The following is a 21,603-nucleotide window of genomic DNA, read 5'->3' on the forward strand; positions in this document are numbered from 1 at the left end:
TTTTTAAACTCTCAAATATGGATATATAGGAATCAGCCTAAAAGTTCCAGTATTGATCGGTCTCTAGCTGCTAAAGCCCTTAAAGAGTTGTTTTTTGTAATATAAATCAACAAGAGAAACACAGAAAACAGCAAGCTTAGAGATCTTTATTTATTTTCTTTACATTAACTGAAACAAATGATGGGAAAATTAATTCATATCTCTGAGAAGGTTCCACTAAAAACTGAAAAACAAAAATGTATCCCTGATAGCGGGGTCCTCTGCTCAGACCGGACCCCATGTCCCTTCACCAAAGCCAAGAAAACAAACAGCTCATATAGAAACACACACACACACTTCACAGCTGGCATCAGTTAACCCTCATTCATTCACAAAGCTCTGACTGGGAACACCAACGCCCTTCATGAACAGGACCAACCGTCATACTGCCATTCCAGTACGACTGGTTCCAGTAAGGCCAGTAGTTTACTTACGTCACTATTATTTCCCTATTTTTTTAATCTCATAATAGGTTTAATTAATTTGGTTTTCAAATGTCAAATCATGCGATACAAAATCTACAAAATCTCTTATTTTGAAACTACTGGTCTTACACTTACATGAAGGGTGTCAATCGCCCTACAGCACCAAACAATTTCTTCCCATTTTATGTTTTGTATAATCACTTAGTGCATTGCTCAAGGTTTCCTGAGAATAGTTGCAGCACAAAAAAAAATCTAAGGCAACTTCATCCCAATATATATTATATTGACTATTACTGTACATTATGCAGGAGGAAGAGTATTCAACGTATGTGGGTTTTAAAGAAGTATAGTCAATTTCAATCACAATCTTAAATTGTACCAAGTGAGTTAATGGACTAGATATTGACGGTCAGACAAAAAGGCTTGAAGCTCTCAAATATCATAGTGCAAATAAACTGGAAATAAAAAAAAGGTTTACTACACAAGAAGGAATGGATAGTGCACACAAGGCCAGACCAGCGCGACTGCTACACCAGGTTCTGACTACGTGAGTTTCAAGAGAATTGGAAATAAAAAGACGACTGCTGTCACTTAAAGCCATTAATGATTGCATTACACCCTGCAAAGGCCTTAATGCACTGGTCCATGGAAAGCATGATGAAGCTAAAAAGGTTTTTGGTCGAAGATAGATTAACTCAAAAGATAATGGCCCCTTTAGACACATCGGTGGCCGATCTATAAGAACTGCCATGCAATAACATGTGATACAGTACTATACATGTTGAATTAAAAACAGAGAAGCGTGCTGAAAAATGTCAAACAGCAAAAGTCATTTTGTGTTCCAGTTACATCGAGGGTTGTAAACCCCCCCTCCTGACTTCTTCTTTGCTCTGTTCCCTTCTATCAACCCCGGAGGATGGAATGTGCCTGTTTTATTGCAGTACCTGACGGGGTTAAATGTGCAAAGATTGCATTCGAGGAAGAATCGCCAAAAGAAGACACGCAGCCCATAAAAAGGCGTTTAGGTATACGGAGATGTTGAGCCAAAATCTTTAGCGCTATGCAGCTTCTTGTAAGACTTAGACGAGAAGTGGACTGTGATTTGTGCCCAACCCTGGATTTGGTCTCACAAAGGAGTTTCAGCAAAAGAGTCATAATAAATAACAATAAATAAATAAGTACAGAAAAAAAAGGGGGCAAGCCATTCGTCCCCTCAACTTGCTCCTTTTCTATCTTTTTTTTTTTTCAAACGAGGAATCCAAACGAGTGCATTGGAAGACTGAAATCCACAGCCTTTGGGAAAAAAGAAGAATCGTCTTAACATAATCAACATCAACTCATCGACCTAGACTTTGTCTCTTTTGGTCAGGCATTTAACTCAGAGCTCTAGGGCTCTGAAACACTCAAATATGGAAGCAGATTCTTTCTCATGGCTATCAAAACAGTTGGGAAGAATCTTTTCTTCAGACCCAACATTGGCTACAATTCACCTCTCTCCTCTCCTGTTAACTTAAGATTTAAGAGAACAGTTCAACTAAAATCTTTGGTTTAAGCACCAAATCAAAAGCAAAGATTCTACCACAAACAAGAAAAGACACAAAGAATATTATTGCTTACAATGTACAGAACAAGTTGGAATAATTAGACTGCATTTCCACCGATAACCACCAGAGGACAGTGGCCACACAAACTCATTCTTGTGATCTAGGCGATATGACTTCTGAATTGCACCTGAATCAATATATTTATGTTGTAACTAAAATATACATCTTCAAATATCCATATATGTCGCAGCTCTGGATTTTAGTTTGCATAGTGAAAAGCATCCCAGTAACCACACACTCGACATACGCATGTCCAGCTACAAAAATCAAATCAAACATCTCAAACCAGAAAAAACACATAAAAATAAACAGCAAACGAGAAATAAAATTCAAAAGACAAATTAAATCAAATGCCAAGAGCCAGAAGACAAACATTTAAAATATCTCAGAAAACCCGTTTTCCATTTTTTTCTTTTTTATCATTTAGTTGTTTATTTTTTTAAGCGCTCTCTATATTGGAGCAGCAGGTCATTAGTCCAGCCACCTGAGTGAGATTTTTTTTTACTGTGGATGCTTTACCACACAGACACACACACACGTATACACACACACACTCTCTCTCTCTCTCTTTTCACTATTCCTCTTCCTCTGCTTCCTCTTCTCCAATCTCCTCTTCCACGTCATCTGCCCATCGGTCACGCTGCGAAGCCGGCGAGTGGGTTCCTCCTGGATCTTCTCCCTCGGCCTCTCTGCCCCCTCGCAGCTCCAGACCTCGCAGGAAGAGCTCAGGGTAGCCGGCGAGCCTGCGAGGCCCAAGCTGAGCCAAAGCTTGAAGGGCGAAAGACCGCTCCCTCTCTACATCAGCCGGAAACATCAGCGGTGGTCCGGACCCGCTCCCACCATCCAGCACCGTGTGTGGGAGGAATGCAGAGGAGTGGGCTTGTAAAGACAGAGCCTCCAGTGGGTTGGACTGCTCCCTTCCGCTTCCATCCCCTCTTCCATCCTCCCCATGCTCGGGCCCACGTCTGGGCCGCCGTGTGCGCAGCTCCAGGCAGCTGTGTCCCTTGCGGTGACGCTGGAGGTGGTCCTCTCGGGCGAAGGCCTTGTGGCAGAGTGGGCACTCGAAGGGCCTCGCCCCGCTGTGGAGGGACAGGTGGTTTTTGAGGTCATATGAGTGGAGAAACCGAGCAGGGCAGTGCGGGCAGGGGTAGGGGCGCTCGCCTGTGTGCTTCCTCATGTGGATCTTCAATTTATCATTCCTAATGAAAAGAAAGAAGAAGCAGAAAGGGAAGAACGACAGCAGCAAAGTATTATTGAAAGATTTAGTCAGGCCACAATATATCAAACCATTTTGTTTTGTGCACATTAGATGTGAGAAGTCCATGTACCTGGTGAAACGGACTCCGCAGGCAGAGCACTGGAAAGGCTTCTCTCCAGTGTGTGTCCTCATGTGTCGGGGCAGTTTTCCCGCTCCATGGATGATCTTCTGACAAACAGGGCACTGCTGGGGGGTTTGAGACTTCCTTTTCCTCCCACCTCCCACTGCTGACACCGCGGCTCCTCGTTCAGCTACAGAAGTAGGCATAGAGGTGCTTCCCATCAGCATACCATCATCGCCGAAACCCTCCATGTCATCATCCTCTGACAGCTTGTCATTCAAGGGCGGGACCGGAGGTGGGTGGGCTATACGGGGGCGCTCATGGAGCCAGTGAAGGAGCCCTCCATTTAGTGTGGCCCTTCTTCCGGGCTCTCTGATCCCCCTGGGATCTCCATTCTGCCCAGATTTGTGGTGAAGATCCTCCTGTTCGGGGCTTGGTGGCTGGGTAGACGGCAGGGAGCGGAAGCTGTCGGAGGCAGGTGAAGGGTGCGAGATAGGAGAAGCAGGCGGTGGGTTTAAAACAGAGGAGTTAATGTGATGTGGCCCAACTTTTTTCACCTTCTTTTTGTCTGTTTTTCTTCGGGACCCTTTCATTACCCTGCTCTCTCCCTGTGAAATCCTCTCAGTAGCTGTGTTTTGGGCTCTCTGCTCCTCTGCGGTCTCCCCCTCTGCCTCCGCCGTCTCCCCCAAGATGTCTCTGCATGCGTCAGCCACACACTGGATGCCCAGAAGCTGAGCTCCTCGCAGCACATCTCTCATCCCAGAGCTGGGGATGGTCAGGGTGGCAGTGTAGGCAAACTCCAGCAGGGCATCCAGGGCGTCGGGTGCCACGCAGTCCAGCTGGCACACGCTGAAACCACCTCCACCTTCACCACCCCCCTCCTCCGCCCCGAACAGCCGCCGGAAGTAGAGACTGACGGCGGCCATGACGGAGCGGTGAGTTGGGTAGCGTGCTCCACGGGAGGTCAGGGTGAGGTCACACAGGAGCCCTGCCCTCCTCTGGTCATTCAAGTGGGACAATAGCTCATTGCTGTGCTCCGGGAAGGGGATCCCAATCAGACCGTCCTCTCCTGGAGACATTGCCACCTGAGTGAAAGAGGGCGAAGAGCAGGTGAGTGGAGGGACTGAAGTCTGAGCAAATTACAGTTTTGCATGAATAAAATCAGATTTTTTCCCAATGAATTTTAGCAATTCAGGACATTGAAAGAATACCTTTCGCTTCTTTCAGAGAGCCATGTATACACTTAAAAAGTACCTAAAAGTAAAGCTTTCGTAGTGTGACTGACCCAAGGAATTTCTTTCACAAGACGGACAATTTAAACCAGGCTTAGCTACAACTCTACCCCTTATCCTTCACTCCCCACCCCCCACGTACTCTCTCTTCAGATTACTAAATCAGGAGGCAGCGATTTTGACCAGTGAGATGGGGGTTGGGGCATCAGAGGACAAATACGACGGAGATGACGAGCCAGCAGAAGAGGCAAAATATAACAGCAACTAGAAGAAGAAATAATCATTAGGGCAGAGAGAGCGAGAGTGAGAGAGATATATAAAACCAAATGGTCGATAACAGTGACGCGGAAAGGGCGCAGGATTATGCAACGTACTGTAGGTGCTGTAACAGTAGGCAGTAGGTTAATTCCTGTGTGAAACCTTTATAGCATTAGCCGTTTGATTAAAATACCTGGGGAAGAAAGAGAAGGACTAATGGAGGAGAGGAGAGAAGAAAGAAAAGCAAGCGAGGGAGCGGGAGGAAGTGACATACTAGAGTGGGTGAAGGGGGGGAGTACCAGTTAAAGAATGAGGAAGGAAAAAACAGCAAGAGAAGAATAACTACCTTTATGAGGACTGGAATAAAAGTACGTCACGCAAACTTGATGTGCAACATATACAGTGCAATCAGTTGCTAGATTTCATGTATCACAATTCCGTCTTTGTCTTTTTTTTTTAACCCAATAAAGATCTTTACTGGCTGGTTTATCGACACAGGGGTACAAGTGTTGGTAAAAATGTGGTAATGCAAGTCAAATAAGGCCAGTAACTTTTTCTTTATTCCTCTTTGTGACACATAACGAGGCCTGTCTGTAATAGGACACAACAACTCCCTTCTTTGCCTCCCTAAGCTCGCACCTCACCCTGTCCACACCGTACCTGCTCAACAATATCTCTAACACACCTGAGCAGACCAGATTTTCCACAAACAACTCACCCTCCAGATTCCCCCTCCCTGCCCTTTATCTCCCTCCCATAGCAACTGGCAGCCCCCTGGCCATCCAATAACAGTGTTCACACAGTGCCCAGAGGGCTCTGCTCAACAACGGTACATCCACCTGAATAACCTGCTCCAAAACACACCCTATTAAATACACACACACACACACACACACACACACACACACACACACACACCACCCCACACATATACACACACACACACACACACAGGCACAGGAGTATGGACACACACATATATACAGCACATACACACATTGCGTGCCAATCTGTGGCTCCCCCCACCCACTATTGTTATATTTAACCTGTTATGTGACGATCTCGACGCAAGCCTATTTAAAACATATAAATGTACTCCACCCTTTCAGCAAAAAAAAAAAAAAAGTACATTTGTTCGCTATCTCATCCCAGGACACGCTAAAGTACCCAGACGTCTCAAATGTAAATCCTACCTTCCCCGTTTTCAGGGGCATGGGCACAGTCAGCTGGAGTCGAGGCAGCGTGTGTCTCATGGCATCCATCTTTTTGCTCTTTACAACTCTTCTGCCTAGCTCACCTTCTCTCTATCTTCCAAAAAACCACTTTCTTTTCTTCCTATTTCCTTCTACCCTCAGATGTGTAACTTAAAGGTCTGATCTCGCTGTCAGAAGTCGGGGTGAAGCGTTCATCCTTGGGGATGTCTACCTCTTTCACACATTCTGTCACTCACTCGCCTTCCGGTTGTATCAAAAGAGGGTGCAAGTGACGAAGGCAGATTTAGAGATACCCCTCCCCCCAAGTCGCCTACGCGTCCCCTCTCTCCAAAACCCAACGGCCCATTTTCCGAACACTTTCCGATAAACACAATGTCTTCGTCGACCTCTCCCTGTTCAGAAAGAGTCCAACAGGTAGACAGGGTGTAGTATATCTAAGGTTATGGCATGAGTGTGACGGATGTAGAGCAAATAACCTTCAGATTTCAGACCACACACATTAATTGAACAGGTTTGGCAGGAAGGAAACCAGCGTGTTTAACTTAAACAGCTCAGGAATAATTTTTTTCTTCAAGTCAACACAAAGTCAAAATCGAACAATCATGTAAGAAATCATATTGGCATTATGAGTCATATTACACTCAAAAACAAACATTCAGGTAGGTGCAATATGAGAGTTAAACCATATTACAACGTACCACAAAGACAAACTGGTGCTGAAAGCTCTTCCTTTGAAACCTACACACACTAAATGCCACTGATTAAAATAACACTGGGGCCTCTACAACAGATACTTACTGATTTTTTTCAAAACTAGAGCATTTTCATAAGAATTGTCTCTTCAACTTGAGGCAACAAGGACGACATGTGTAGTAGCTAATACAGACGAGTGAGGAAGTTAAAGGGGCACATGTTTGCGTTGTCCCTTGCACACACATACTCAGACAAACAAATCTTTATTTTTAAACCACATTAGAGCAAGTATTTTCATAATGTCTCTCATCCTTGTAAACTGAAAATCTTTGGGTTTTTGATATTAGATTGGCCAAAATAAGACGTATGAAGAGGTCACCTTGTGCTTTAGGGCCTTATTTTCTGACATTTTTATGGATCAAGAGAATAATCTGTAGATTCATGTTTAATTAAAACAATCATTAGTTGCAGCCCTACACCATACACAGATGTATAATTACATGCTGGAAAAAAGATCATGTTTAGAAAAACAATCCCACTGGAAACACACCACCCAAGCCTCTGTAGGGCAAAGTGTAAATGCATCCCTTGACCTTGCGTGTGCACAGCTAGTCGCATTGTAAGTAGACACGATAACAGACCCGAATGTCATATTTAAGGATCACTATCAAAGGTAATCATTGTTTAAATGCATCAACAGAATTGTTTTTACTAATTGTCATGCGCATAAACACACAACGTGTCACCTTTTGCCCAATTTCTGAAAAGCCGTCAATAAACGGAAAATTACTAAAAACACAAACAAAACAAAAAAACAGAAATCTTGAGCAAAGCAGTGCACAGAAGTGAGAGACAAAAGGGGTTTTAGGAGGAGCACACAACAACGCACATTAAATTTCCGGCGCAGGGGAGAGAAAAAAAAAAAGCATCATGGGTGGTTGGTGGTTCGGGCTTGTTATTTTAGGCATATTCCTTAGAACAGACGTGTTCGGAAAATAATAAGATTGCAAAGAAGTTGCAATGATTCCCATCAATTTTCTGTCTGTGAGTCACTTAATACTCACACATCGTGACAAGCGCACGCGCGCACAAACACACACACACACACACACACACACACACACACACACACACAAACTGCTCACTGTTCATATCCCCCCTTCTCCTTCCTTGTCACCTTGTTTCTGTTTTTTGTTGCTAACCAAAGTCATGTCTGCATAAGTTGCTGAATCTTGCAACACATTGTAACTAATGTTAGAACAGCCCACAGGCAGATACCACAAACACATTTTGTCTTACAAACAAAATAATAATGTTAGTTTACAAGCATGTGTTCAACTATTATCATAAAACATAATTACTGTCATTGTAAGTTTATTCATGTTAATTAGGGTTCAGCACCTTAAAGTCAAATAACTGATATCACTGTTTGCCTTTAGGTGTGTCATATAATGTCTTGCCAAACATACAACCACAAAAAAATGCTCACTGAAAACAATTTCAGCTCTCAAAAAAACGACATCTTTTTATTTTTAAGCATTTAACGCTACAGATGTTCATATGTTAACCTTCCAACAATTGCCTCTTATCTCTTTCTTTGTTTTTTGTTCTCACCTCCCACTCTTTGTCGACGATGGAGGAATTCACCTCCTCTGCAACTCTACGGTTTCCTCATCCCTTGCTTTCATTATGTGCACACTCTTCCTCTCTCTTAACAGCGAGGATTTATTTATTGCTTTAAAAACTACCGGTAGTATTTGGAGGTTTTTAATTGTTTTTTCTTTACCTAACTGCCGGGCCACGTGTCATCTACCTGAAGCTACAACTGAGTTGTACAAGCAGACCGTTAAACTAACCAAAAATCAAATGAAACGTGTTTCGAAGAGAATCCACCGAGGATTCGTTTTAACTGAAGAGGAAATGGAAACTTAAATCCACCATTACTGTCCACTACTACAACTCAGTGTAACAAAAAAAAATAAAAAGTCGACACATTGGTTTGGAGGCCAGGAAAATGACAGCAGCAGGAATGACCAAACCTGCAAACAGAGATTTATTCTTCAGTATAAAAGCCGTATCCATCGTCTATATCATGAAATCCTTCTGCACACGCAGAGTGTGTGATGACTGGAACTAGAACTGTTAGTATTATTTTTATGGGTCTTATTTTCCATTAAAGGCTGTAAGTTTTCCCAGTCCACCTCAATTATATCAGGCTCCAGCGCTAAGGGGGAAAATATGACTTTATACTATTCACAGAAAACTGTGGCTGAGAGGGAGAAGGAGAAATGCTTTTATAAATTCTGATGTCAGATGTTTTCCAAAGTGCCATGTTCATGTGTGTGTTTGTGACTGTGTGTGTATGTGTGTGTGTGTGCGTGTGCGTGTGTGTGCGTGTGTTCGTTAATGTGAGCATGTATGGTTGGTTGCATGTTGTCTCCTCAGTACTTAAATAACCAAAGAGTATGGATAGTTCTTTGAATTTAACAAGGTCATACATTAAAGTTGAATGTGAAAGTAAGTGAGTGACAAAGCAAACCTAAAAAAATTTAAATTTTTTAAAAAAGTTTTTTTAAATGTTTCGTTAAAAAAAATGCCTGTTTGGGGATACATTTCTAAACATTGTAGAAGCTCAAATACATTATAAAATGTACTTATTATAGTAAAATGCTCACACATAAGGAGCAAATGAAACACTACATGCACACACTGACACAGTCACAGTCACACCATCACCATCTCTGTTTTCATTCAGATAAAAACCCAGTACTTCAGAGGTTATTCATAACCACAAATAACAATGATGCTAAACTACGACTGCGCCAGAATACCAACAAAGCGGCCAAACACATGGAAAGTAAGATTCAAGCTCATACCGTTTTTCCGCCACACACTCGTCTTCCTCTCACCACTTTTCTTCTCTGTGTGACAGATTTTTTAAGGGTTAAGAAAAGACAAAAGTTTTCACCCTCTTTACACCTCACTTATTTGGGGTAGTGAGTGGAGTGTGGTACTGGGACACCTTCTCTGAGGAAGAGTAGGGGAGGAGGAAATGGGGGGGATGAGAAGAGATGAGTGCACGTACGTCTGCCAAACCAAAGCTGCACTCAGCCCAGCAGAGCACTCTCTCAGGACTATGTGAGTGCAACCCTTTCACATTTAAGCAACAAATACACCCAAAAACTACACAAGAACACTGGCTACACAAAAGGCTGACACATCCAGGTCTTCTAATAATACAGCTCGTCTCTGCCCGGAGATAAAACACAAGAACCACCCCCCTGTGTCCCGACAGTTCCCTCCGGACTGAACATTTGCATCCCACCAGGAGATATAAAAACAGACACAACCAGGGAGAATTTGAATCGCCATTTGAATTAGTCAAAGACAAGACTTGAGACACGTCATAATAATTAGAATTATTGCACCGTGCCATGACTGGACGTTAGGAGGAATTACAAAAAAAAGAGAAGTCCAGTGAGCTGAGGTTACTCAGCACAAGTTTGTTCTTTTATTCAAGACACTGCAGCCAAGCCCTCCTCTGTCCTTACTGTAACTGGGTTATTATGGTGTGTGTGTGTGTGTGTGTGTGTGTGTGTGTGTGGACGCATGCGCACATTGTGGTCTTAGTTCCAAGAACACATTACATTATTCATTTGGCTGGCAGAGCAGAGGCCCTTATCCCCTCGCCCTACCACACCACAAACACTCCACTGTGAGCTACAACAGCAGCCAGTTTGCATGTGAGACCTGAACACCAGCGTGAATCTGCTGGAGGATTATCAGCTTATCAGCGCATGGGACAAGACATTTGGGTGTACATATTATGCTCTGCCCTGTCATATCCACCAACTTCTAACCAGAAGTAAATGTAAATAAAATGGTGTTTTTACAGAAATGAATCTCTCTTTGTAACGGCTCTGCAACACCGACATCAAATAATTGTAAATAAACGCCTTAAATTGCTCATTAAGAATATTTGGGGAGAAGAATATTGAGGTAATTTGTTCACAAGACAATTTACGTAAATGTACTTCACTTGAACAGTTAAATGGGTGCCTAGAACAATATTATTTTATTGTAACTTAGCCTTTAAAACCAGGAAAATACAGAAATGTTGCCCCAAATTCTTACATAATATTATGGCTTTGTATTGGCAAGAATCTGGTGATACCACAGTACAAGGTTTACACTTGAATATATTGTGATACTTTAAGCAAGACATTATATTGCAATTTTTTAAAATAATCTTATTTAAGAAAACTATAACTAGTATAAAGAACACACCAACATATGCATAAAGTCTAAGTCTACTTCTTTATGTAATATTGGTTATATTGACATACAGTCTTGCCTGCGTGCTACCCAACATACAATCAGTCTCTCATCTTTTGTTTTTCAACCTGGATATTACAACTAAAATTAAACCCAGCAGGATGTTTTTGTCAATTTTGTCATGAAGGATGGGTCTTGTACACTGTTTTGCAAAAAGTAAAAGTAAATTAGTAATTTTCTTTACACCTTTTTGATTCTGAAGAGTGAAACTAGTGATTCAATATAATACCAAAAATCATTTCCCCATAAAAATGACAACAAAGTGGTGTATTTTTAGCGCCTATTTTTTCTGAAATGAGTGTAATGTGCCACATTTCTGCCATCTTTGCACAGTGTAAGGACGAGAGAGCAACAGGAGCAGGAAAAGAAATCAATCTGAGGTTGGAAAGAGGAAAACGGTACGAGATTTGAGAAGAGACAACAAAAGGAACATGAGGGAGGTATGTTTTCTAAAAACACATATGTTCTTAGAAATCACACAAGAAAAAGGAGGGTATGGGGGAGGAGAAACACATGAGAGTGAGTGAATGGGGAGTGGGTGTTGAGATGCTCTGAAAGATAAAGCAGAGAAGAGGGGAGCTTAAGACAGGAAAATCTAGTCCCGGCCCCGAACAATCTGTGTTACCGAGACATGAAACAAGAGTAGACCGAGTTGAGTTACAAGGGGAGAGGAAGGGGGAGACAGAAGAAGAGAAGGGAGAGGAGCAGTGACATGACGACTGGGAGATAAACAGAGCGATCAGGCAAGAGGTGAACACATGCACACAGCCACAGGAAGTAGCAAGAAAGTCCTTGCAGGTGTGTGTGTGTGTGCAGATGTCTGAGGGAGAGATGTGGTAGCAGCCACCTCTATCATTAGCATCACCAAAAGGGAGTTTCACCCTAAGATGGAGAACACACACAGATGTGAGAGAGGAGGCATGCTGACGGAGTGGTTTCACACTTCACTCTTCTTCTCTCTTTGCTCTTTATCTGGTCAGCAGTTTCTACCCCCAAAACACTCCACAACTGTGTGTGTGAACACTGGAGCTTCAAGGTGTGTGGGCGTATTACATACTGAACCCTGCGTCGATTAATATGCAAGAGCAGGAGAGAAACTTTATTTGTGTGTGTGCGGTTTTAATGACGTTTATAGGTCGGATGAGCTCATTTGAGTTGATGAAGCTGAGGTTTCCTCTGAGTACGACAACGGATTACAGTGCATTTGAAAAACAGTAATGAAAACAGCGGGTCATAAAATATCGTTACAGTCAAACAATACTACAGTAATTTATCCGTGTACTTGCTGTAACTCAGCGCGGGTGTTCTCGGTCACATCTCGGTCCGTGGTATAACTATGTAGGGGTTAATCGTGGAGTAGAGCACCAAGCGCAGTAACACGTGTCAAAATCGTTATCCGGAGTGGTTATTTTACATCGAGCATGTTCATGGAGAGAAAACAATATTAATCCTTTGTATGTACGTCTCTTGATGAAGTAATTTCTTAAAGATTACATTGGAGAATATTTATATTACAGCAGACAGTAGAAATATTCAATGGAAATATTAAAGTCACTTTACAGTCAGACTTTCCATGGAGGCCAATATCAGACTCCTGATAAGAACCAATAATAATAAGATATAATTTGTATTTTAAATACTTTTATAATTATCTGCCTTACAAATTTGGAGGATCAATTGGCTTTTTGTCAAATAGACAAACAATGAAATATTTAGATCTGCTGTCCCTTTAACATACTCTGTCTGTATGATATTGGTGATATTAAAGGCAATACTGTGTGTGTGTGTGTGTGTGTGTGTGTGTGTGTGTGTGTGTGTGTGTGTGTGTGTGTCTGTTATGTACCTTTAAGTAGGTGCAAAGAAGAAATTGTCATTTCTTTTATGTTGTCTTATTTATTTAAAGTTATAAACCTTGTTAAGTTTACATGAAAAACTGTATGATATTAAGGATTTTACATACTGAACTGTTGCCATTTTCTACAAATGTTTGCTGAATGTTTGAAATTTAAATAATATGTGGTAATTAATAATGCTAAAATAATATAAATGGATTGGACCCATAAACTGTGAAGATTTTTTTTAAGCAGTCAAATATTTTTCCTCAGATAAATGCATTTGTGCATCTCCCTACATTTGGACAATTTAAAAAGCATAAATAACAATATCATTTATTCTAACTCAGTAACTCTTTATTACTATAAATCCCTTTGTGGTGCTTATAATGTTACATTTAAAATAAATATGTTGAATTTTTTTAGTAACAGTAGTAGTAGAATGCAGTCCAACACAAAAGCACCCCAAACTGCAGCTGCAAAAATGAACCTAAAACTGACACTGTAAATGTATGAATGTTTGCATATGGATGTGTAGATTACTGTGGGCTTGTGCGTGTCTGCGTGGAAAAAACTGGAGAAAAACAACAAAATCAGTTTTTGTTTTTTAGTCAGCACATTATCTGTTGATATGAGCATGTGCTTAAAAAACATGAACACTTAATACTGTTACTGTGCGTGTGTCTGTCGATTACAAGTTGCCAAATCACTGGGAGGGTCTCAACAACTGCTGCTCTTCCACACAAATGACCTCCCTGTTAAGAGGAAGATGTTGCAAAAGCGCTGGACACACACACACACACACACACACACACACACACACACACACACACACACACACACACACACACACACACACACACACACACACACACACAGAAACATGTCGCAAAGCTAACTGATCCTGATCAGTTTCCTCTTCCTGTGCTCAGTAAAGATGGTCGACTACTAGAGCAGATGGAGAGATAAATGGAAGACAAACTGATACAAAAATCAAGCAAAAACTCAGAGAGATTAAGCAAAAAAAGAAAACCCCCCCCCCGAAAAAAATAAAGACATTCAGGTCTGTAGAAGCAGTGAGAAATAAACAGACAAGAGGAGGACATGAGTGAGAGATGTGTCACCTTCCTCACAAATCAGCTTAACTGCATGGTAGCGATAGAGGGAGGGGAGGAGACTGTTTTTACTGTAACTGCAATCCATAAATTATATCAGAACTTCAGAATAACTTCAGGGCAGGACTTGACTTGCGGTCCAGCTGACCGGTGCACAACCCGTCACTGCTGTTGTGTCGAAAAAAAGTCAGGAACTATACACACAACTGTGTTAGTGCAAAAAACGATGACAGACACGAGGTTAAACTAACTGATAACTTCTTTATAGCAGAAAGATGGATGCTGGTGCTTGAGGGAGAATTGAAGGTAGAAGAGATAAAAGTTTGGTCCGAAAGTAAGATGTTCAAAACACCAACAATCTGATGTGTCATATGTCCTTCCTGCAACAATAATAATGTTTGTGTTTGAAACATTAACAGAACAAAAGTGATTTTATTTTTCCAAAAGGGATGGTACGCTGCCTTTTGGAATAAAAGCCTCCATTTGCTGCTGGAGTTCCCCTTTGAACAGCACACATGAAAGGGGTCACTTTCAGCAACAATAACTCCCTTCGCTTATGTTTGGGTGTTTATTCTCACTTTCCCTGAAGTGTTGTCTCACTGTACCTATTTATGATAACCGCCCGCTCAATGTGTATAGAAACAATTGCACTGTTACTAGAAGAGCTGAATCATGATCACTCCTTCAGCCTGTAGCTTTTTCTCAAGCCTGTTTTTTTTTTTCTTTCTCTGTCTTCTGACTCTTTACAAGAAAAAGAATAGTCACGGCCACCTGCTGATTGGTTAACGCTGGGTGGCGTGGGATGCGAGGCTGGTGGTCGAGAGCGAGGGAGGGCTGTCAAATGCTACAGAAACTCATGACTGAAAAGAGGAAATGGCAGATACAGAACTTCCTCTATTGACACAGATCGAGTAGGGGCAAGACTCAACTGTAGTAGCAGCAGACTGGATTACGGACACCGTGTAATCACCCCTGTGCCATTATTGCCTCAATGTGGAGAAGCAACCGCCATATATGGTGAAAACGTTGCATTTGTACAGAGGTCAAAGGGCTATGGTCATGGTTTACGCGCAGTTTTGAATAAAGGGGGACTTTCAATCATTAAACTAATAAGTTACAGCAGTGAAACAAGCGGTGTGACTTCATCAAAGTCAACATATTCTTTGCCCCATTTCTTGCACTGGGTGGCAAAACAATCTGATTGCAGAGGCGTAATTTCTCCTTGTACTTTCATGAACAAAACTCAAAATAAGATTAGGGAATCGAGATATTTTCTCTGAATTATTTTTGCAGCGGGGCAAAGTCGATAAAATCCCTGAGAAAAAAGGCAGGACACCTTCAAATATTAGGACCAGAAGAGAAAAACCTTTACTTCTTTCATCTCCCATTCTCCCTCCCCCATCCTGTCTCTCTCTCCCCACCTTCCTCCCACTCAGTTGCGCACATCGTTTGCATGAAACTGAAAGACCCATGTATGAAAAGGGGGAATTTATATGGGCTCACATGCCCCAATTAGAGCATTTCCTGGAACTGTGTGCATGCATGTATATATATGTGTTGGCGTGTGTTTTCCTCGCCTGACAGACCACTCGAGTTCACTTCCCCCTACCCACCACTTCACGGACACATGGTTGTCACCAGTCATACTCCAGCAAAGCCAAGGTCACATGATCTGTCACACCAACTTGCCCACCACAAACACAGGCACACACACATCGAAGTCACAGAAAAATTCACGCTCAACTCAAATGAAATACGAGTGTTAATAACTATATGTAACATATAATCCTTTTTCATGCTCAAACACGATACTCTATCATTCATATAATTTGTGTATTTTAAAATACAGGTTAGCAGGGAAGACGGTTCTCTGTTGCCTCTAAAGACAATCAGCAGTAATCAGGAAGGGGTTTGTAGTTGTTTTACAGCTGAAATCAACCACTTTTTAATGAATGTATCATGTTTAAATTAATCTGTATGCTGGAGTGTGTTAATAAAACTAAAACAATGGATAAATTGGGGTCAGAGATGCTCTTTATACTACTCTACAAACTACTTCATCACATTAAACAATATATACACATTCACATTTTAGACTTCAATTATCTAGATATATATAAGTGGGTTGTATAAGGTTTTTATTTTAGGGTACAGTAAGATTATGATAATTTAAAGGAAGGATATCAAAAATATGTATTCCTTGTTTGCTTTGTAGTTTTTTGCTGTGTAGTTCTGTTTTAATCCTGAAACCTGGAGATAAATGAACTTTTTTAAGCCACAGACTCTTGAATGAACAATAATTTGAATGGTATTTATAGCCTGAAAACGGTCTGTGCATGAGAATACTACAGTAATATTCTTTATTAATTATTTATGAGGTAAAACAAACCAATACATTTGCTGTTTGTAACTATTTAAGCTGTTGTGTTGCCTCATAAATTACAAAAAGTACTAATAAAGTACACAAAATAGGCTAAAGTATAAGTTACGTGAATATTTTTACAGTTTAATATCTGTAACATCCACTGTAGATTTACAAATTCAGATTTTTATCCAGTTGTATTTTAAATGCAGGTTTTTAAGATAGCTAGCACAACATTAGCCTCAAGCTAAAGAGGCTGTTAATGTTTCTGCCATTAGAGCAATATGTCCAGTTGTTGTTTAGCCTACTGTTAAACTAATACCAATAAGACTTTAAAGCTTCTCAGAAGCAGTGCTGCTTTGTTGTGCTCATATACCAAAAACCTATAAATATCATAAACCTGTTTTAAACATTAGAGTTTATTTTTGGCATCATTCCTGGGCCATCTTTAATAGCTGATTGCAATTATAGAGCAAATGTAGCCAGCAAACTACAGAGGAGTTAACTTCCAGGTTGTCCATAAAATATTTAACTGCTTGACGATTTTATTCAGCTCGTATTTTTCCGAGGCCATCCTATAAAGCACAACAGTGTTCAATGAGTTCTGACCCCCACAGCAATGTGTTTGTGGTGTAAACTGTGATAGTGGAGCAAAATATGTGTGACAGAGCGAAAGAAACGGATACAGATTTGGCCGTTCTGGATGATTTGTATCAGTAAATTAGTCAGGCTCTTTTCTGAGTAACATCTTGTAGTTTATTTACTGAGATACAGGATGGGCTGAACTCAATAAACTCGAATGAATTCAGTCCATTTTGAATCATTTAGGAATTGATTTAACTTGTTTTGATCTGTAACAATGTGTGCGTGCAGCTCGGTGTGAGAGGGGGGATGAAGGTAGGTTTTCTGTCGTTTTAAAGCTGAAATCTGTAGTAATATTTATGAATATATTGCTTTTTAATTCATCTGTATGGTGGAGTATGTTAAAACACTGAAAACAGTGCTTTAAAATGCCTGTTATTCTGTATAAATATTGATTAGGTTTGTTTGATGATGCTGAAAACACCAGTGACGTCTAACTTCATCTCTTCAGTAAGATTATTTTCACATTATCCAGCTGATCAGTGACATTTTTACTGCACACCGGCAGCAACAACAAGCTGAAACAACTTCACAAATATGACACTTAATACTCTGTTATCTTTGCTGTAGTTTGAACGTGCAGACAGTTAAGGGTTTCTGCTTGTTCACAGATTCCTGATTTATCTTTGTGCCTTCAGGAGGTGCTAATTAACATAAATGTAACGTAAACCTTAAAGATGACATTTTTTGTTGTTGTTGTGAGGAAGCAGATCACCAGCAAGGTTGCCAACTAGAACCAAACCAGTGATGGATGTGGTGTGAGCTGTAATCCCTCGGCTATCAGTATAAGTATATTTGAAGGTTAAAGAAACATTTTGTGACCAATCATCTCCACGCAGTCACACTGCATTTGTTTGTTTAAATGGAAACTGTTTCCCAAAGGTATCTTAAAGATGTACATAATTCAAACAAAAAGCACTTGTTTGTTCTAAGCAAGCTTTTGGGTGTTAAGGGATCTGCATCCAAGAGTTATTGTAGCTTCCTGAAACATACAATCCTACAATCTACCTCCTTCATGCAGCCACTGGCCGGCTGCAGAGGTGACAAAGTAGGAAGGATTTGAACTTCTATCTTAAGCTCTTTTATTATTCTTCACACAGTCACATGGTATTAACACCTTTGCCTTTATACGTCTTTGTACGACACTTTGTACCAACTACTTCTTTTGAAGGATACTGAACCAGTAAGATCTAATCTACATCTAAGATCTTTTGAGAAAGCAGGGAGCTTACCAAAATGGCTGACAGCATAAATAAAAGTGTTTGAAAGAGACAGGGACTGATGCTAATATATTGTACACGCAGTAATATATGGCAGAGTCCTACCTCCAGTCCATAAACCCAGGAGAAGATGGTGCCTGCTTTCTTCTGCCTCTCGCTCGTCCCCCCCCTCCTCTTTTGGTTCTTTGCTCAGAGGTCAGCAGAGGTCACACACCTGAGGGGAAAAAGGCACAGAACCTGATTTAATTTGAGCATTATTCAGCCCAGAGGGGGGCTATGAGTCAGGTATTCACCAAGTATGCGAACAAAGATGTGGGACGTGATGATCTGATAAAGAAAACACAAAGTGCTGACTAATTGAGGCACATGTTCTTTTCTCTTTTGTAAAATAGGCTAGCTATAGTGCATGTGGATAAACACCCTCCCACCCTCCCACCCTCCCACCCACACAAACACACACACATACACACACAGAGAGAGACACAGACAGGCAATCACATGATGCATCAGATGTAATTTGGGGTGGAGTGGGGGTTCTTGTAAGAGACTGATAGAAACCAACCGCTTCCTACTTTGACTTCTTCGGAATAGAAGTGCTCCAACAGTCAGTAATGTTTGGGAAAGCCCACATACACACTCACACACAGACACACACACACATGTCTTTGTGATGAATACAGTATACTGTACAGAAGTGATCGCATGTGTGAAAGCATTTTCATGATTTTCACAGCCCTCTAAGAAACATTCAAGAAATGTAGGCGAGGAGGAGGATGATGGTGTTTTGTCAGAGCTGCAGATTCAGACTAAAACATACGAAGATGATGATGATGAAGTGTCAGGCAGAAATATATCAGCTATAAGAGGAGGGCCTGTAGAAACAGAGCAGGATGTGGGTCATGTCAGGGCGGCGGGAACGAGGGATGAAGCACAGATGTCTAATTATGCTGCAGACAAAGTCAGAGCAAACAGAGCTGGCATTAAGAATTTATTTCAAAACCCCTGATGGCTCTTCCATGTGCGGGGGAAACCATCACAGCACCACGTCCACTCAACATGATGGCACACTAACTTTCACAAACAGAGGCCAGTATAGACGACTACGCCAACCTCCAACTCGGGCCCCTCAGACACCCAGAGGGGGGTTGTGAGCCAAAAAAGCTGCGACAACACCTGAGCCTAGAGGGTATAAGGCATTAACTAACTGCATGGACGGCTAAAGATTTAACCAAACAAGCTGTGCCCAAGACAGGGAAACCAAACCCAAGCCAGTTGAGCTTGTTAGGCCGGTCTGTCAGAGGGGCGAGTCAGCAACACATCTACCTCTGTAATGACACACACACACACACACATACACAAAAAGCCCACTGGCATGACAGCCCTCCCCACACCCATGAGGTAGGCAGAAGCCTTAACCTAACATTACAGCCTGAGCGCATCCTATTGTAACATGGGGATAGTGACGGGATTAACACAAAACACTGGGTGCGCCACGAGGAGGATGATGATGATGATGATGATGATGATAATGATGATGATGATGATGATTAACAGACCACTGGAAGGGGGGAGGGGGGGGCGGTCATTTAGGTGCAAGAAGGCTAAATCCAATAGATCCACTGCTCTGCGTGCCCAGCAGAGAGGCAGGTGATGTGCGTGAGAGCAGGTTAGGTTTTGGATGTCAGCCGGTGTTCTCGGCTATAATTAGCAGCCGAGTCTCCAGAAATGTACCCGCCGACCCCGCTCTCTCTCCCTCTCTCTCTCTCTCTCTCCCTCTCTCACCTGGCAGACCGCCGTGCACAGACGCACATATCAAACAGCGGCTGCAGCACCTGCTCCGCTAAACGCACCACCGCGCAGCTTTAAGTTCACCTTGCATGCGTTTAAAAAATAAATAAAAGCGAAGCCGAAACGCACTCTGGATGTATTATAAAGGGGGGGTGGGGGTGAGGGTGGAGGGAGGGGGGGGGGGGATAAATGTCGACGGGAGTTACCGAATACCTGTGACGTGGATTGTCCTCCCGTGACCCCGATCAGAACCGGGAGGGAGGGAGGGAGGGAAAAGGAGGAGGGAGGGTTAGGCTATAGGTTGAAGCAAGCCGGTGCTGTCATAGCAAAGCAGACATGTCACTTAAATCACATTTAACTTACAGGTGTGTTAGTTTTCAGTCAAATCTGCAGCCGTCAGGTGAAGCGGCTACCTGAGTGCCGGTGTGTCACCTGTTTAGACTCGTCGCCTCCCACCTGACCGGCCTCCACACTTCCTGGATTATTCCGTCCCACCCTGCCTACTTCTTCTACTTCTTATTCTTCTTCTCTTTTTTTTATACTCCCAGCGCTTGTCTTTTCTTCTCCGCTGGAGGGGGGTGGTGTAGGGGGGGTCTCCGCTCCGGCCGTCCTCAGCTCGACACCCGGGAGCTTTTTATTTTTCGCCAAATCGTGCCTCGGCGTTTTTTTCTTCTTGGTCTCTCTCTCTCTCTCTCTCTCTCTCTCTCTCTCTCTCTCTCTCTCTCTCTCTCTCTCTGCAGACCGCCGGCTCTCTGGGCTGCTCTGACCCCCCTGCTGTCTGCTGCCTCCGCTGGCCCACTCCGACTCTCCCTGCTCCTTCTTTCTGAGAACCAGGAAGCGGCTTGCCCTACTTACACCCAGTCGCGGATTGGCTCTGGCAGGGCTGGAGAAGAGACCGCCGGGGTGGGCAGGGCACAGGGGGAGGGAGGGAGGGAGGCAGGGAGGGAGGGAGGGGGGTGTGGGGGGGTCCGGCTCTGGTGCGATAGGCCAACAGCGGTGTCTGTCCCGATGCCGGTGGCAGAGGGAGGTGGCAAGAGTTTGGAGACCCCCCGCTCCTCCCTCGCCTCCCTCCCTCTCTCCTTTTGGGCATCACCGCGCATAGGTGGGTTGAGTACAGAGGGCAGCGAGAGCGGATTGAAGGAATATCTGCTTATTGCTTACCTATCGGATGCAAACGCATTTTCGGTCGAAATAGACTTAGTAGGCCCCCCTCCCCCCCCTCCGCCTCTTTCCTCATGACTCAGCAATATTCCCATCTGGAGGTTGACCACGGATGGAGAGGTGGAAGTGAGCCAGCGCCAGGACTCCAGACAGGTGCCTGTCAGGAAGGCTGTCAGATGAATAAACGGAACTTGTTGTGATCAAAATGAAACCGTGCAGAGGATGTGTAACATCCAGTGTGAGGGCAGCAGCGGGGTAACACCAGGGACTTTTAAAATGACTTTTAGTGAATCGGTGAGTCAATATAGACAAGAAACATAAAGTCTGCAGAAGTGCAAAACACAGTAGCCTGTATGTGAACATT

At 42.6% G+C, this 21,603-nt stretch overlaps 1 protein-coding gene across 3 annotated transcripts; it reads right to left on the minus strand.

Moving 5' to 3' along the window:
* Positions 1 to 130: 130 nt before the first annotated feature.
* On the minus strand, positions 131 to 20,919 carry zbtb7b (zinc finger and BTB domain containing 7B). 3 transcript variants are annotated; one of them, XM_051405462.1, is made up of 4 exons: positions 20,511 to 20,919; positions 18,396 to 18,504; positions 3,397 to 4,472; positions 131 to 3,267 (listed from the first exon to the last, which is right to left on the minus strand). In XM_051405462.1, the coding sequence occupies exons 3-4, from the start codon at positions 4,464 to 4,466 to the stop codon at positions 2,643 to 2,645; spliced, it is 1,695 nt and encodes a 564-aa protein (XP_051261422.1). In that variant the 5' UTR covers positions 4,467 to 4,472; positions 18,396 to 18,504; positions 20,511 to 20,919; the 3' UTR covers positions 131 to 2,642. The 3 variants fall into 3 exon arrangements, with proteins under 3 accessions (XP_051261422.1, XP_051261421.1, XP_051261420.1); XM_051405461.1 differs by having other exon boundaries at positions 20,442 to 20,919; XM_051405460.1 differs by lacking the exons at positions 18,396 to 18,504; positions 20,511 to 20,919 and adding an exon at positions 6,071 to 6,375.
* Between the last annotated feature and the right edge of the window lie 684 nt (positions 20,920 to 21,603).

The sequence above is a fragment of the Dicentrarchus labrax genome, unplaced genomic scaffold, assembly GCF_905237075.1.
Source record: "Dicentrarchus labrax unplaced genomic scaffold, dlabrax2021, whole genome shotgun sequence".
In the NCBI taxonomy this organism is placed as follows: domain Eukaryota; kingdom Metazoa; phylum Chordata; class Actinopteri; family Moronidae; genus Dicentrarchus; species Dicentrarchus labrax.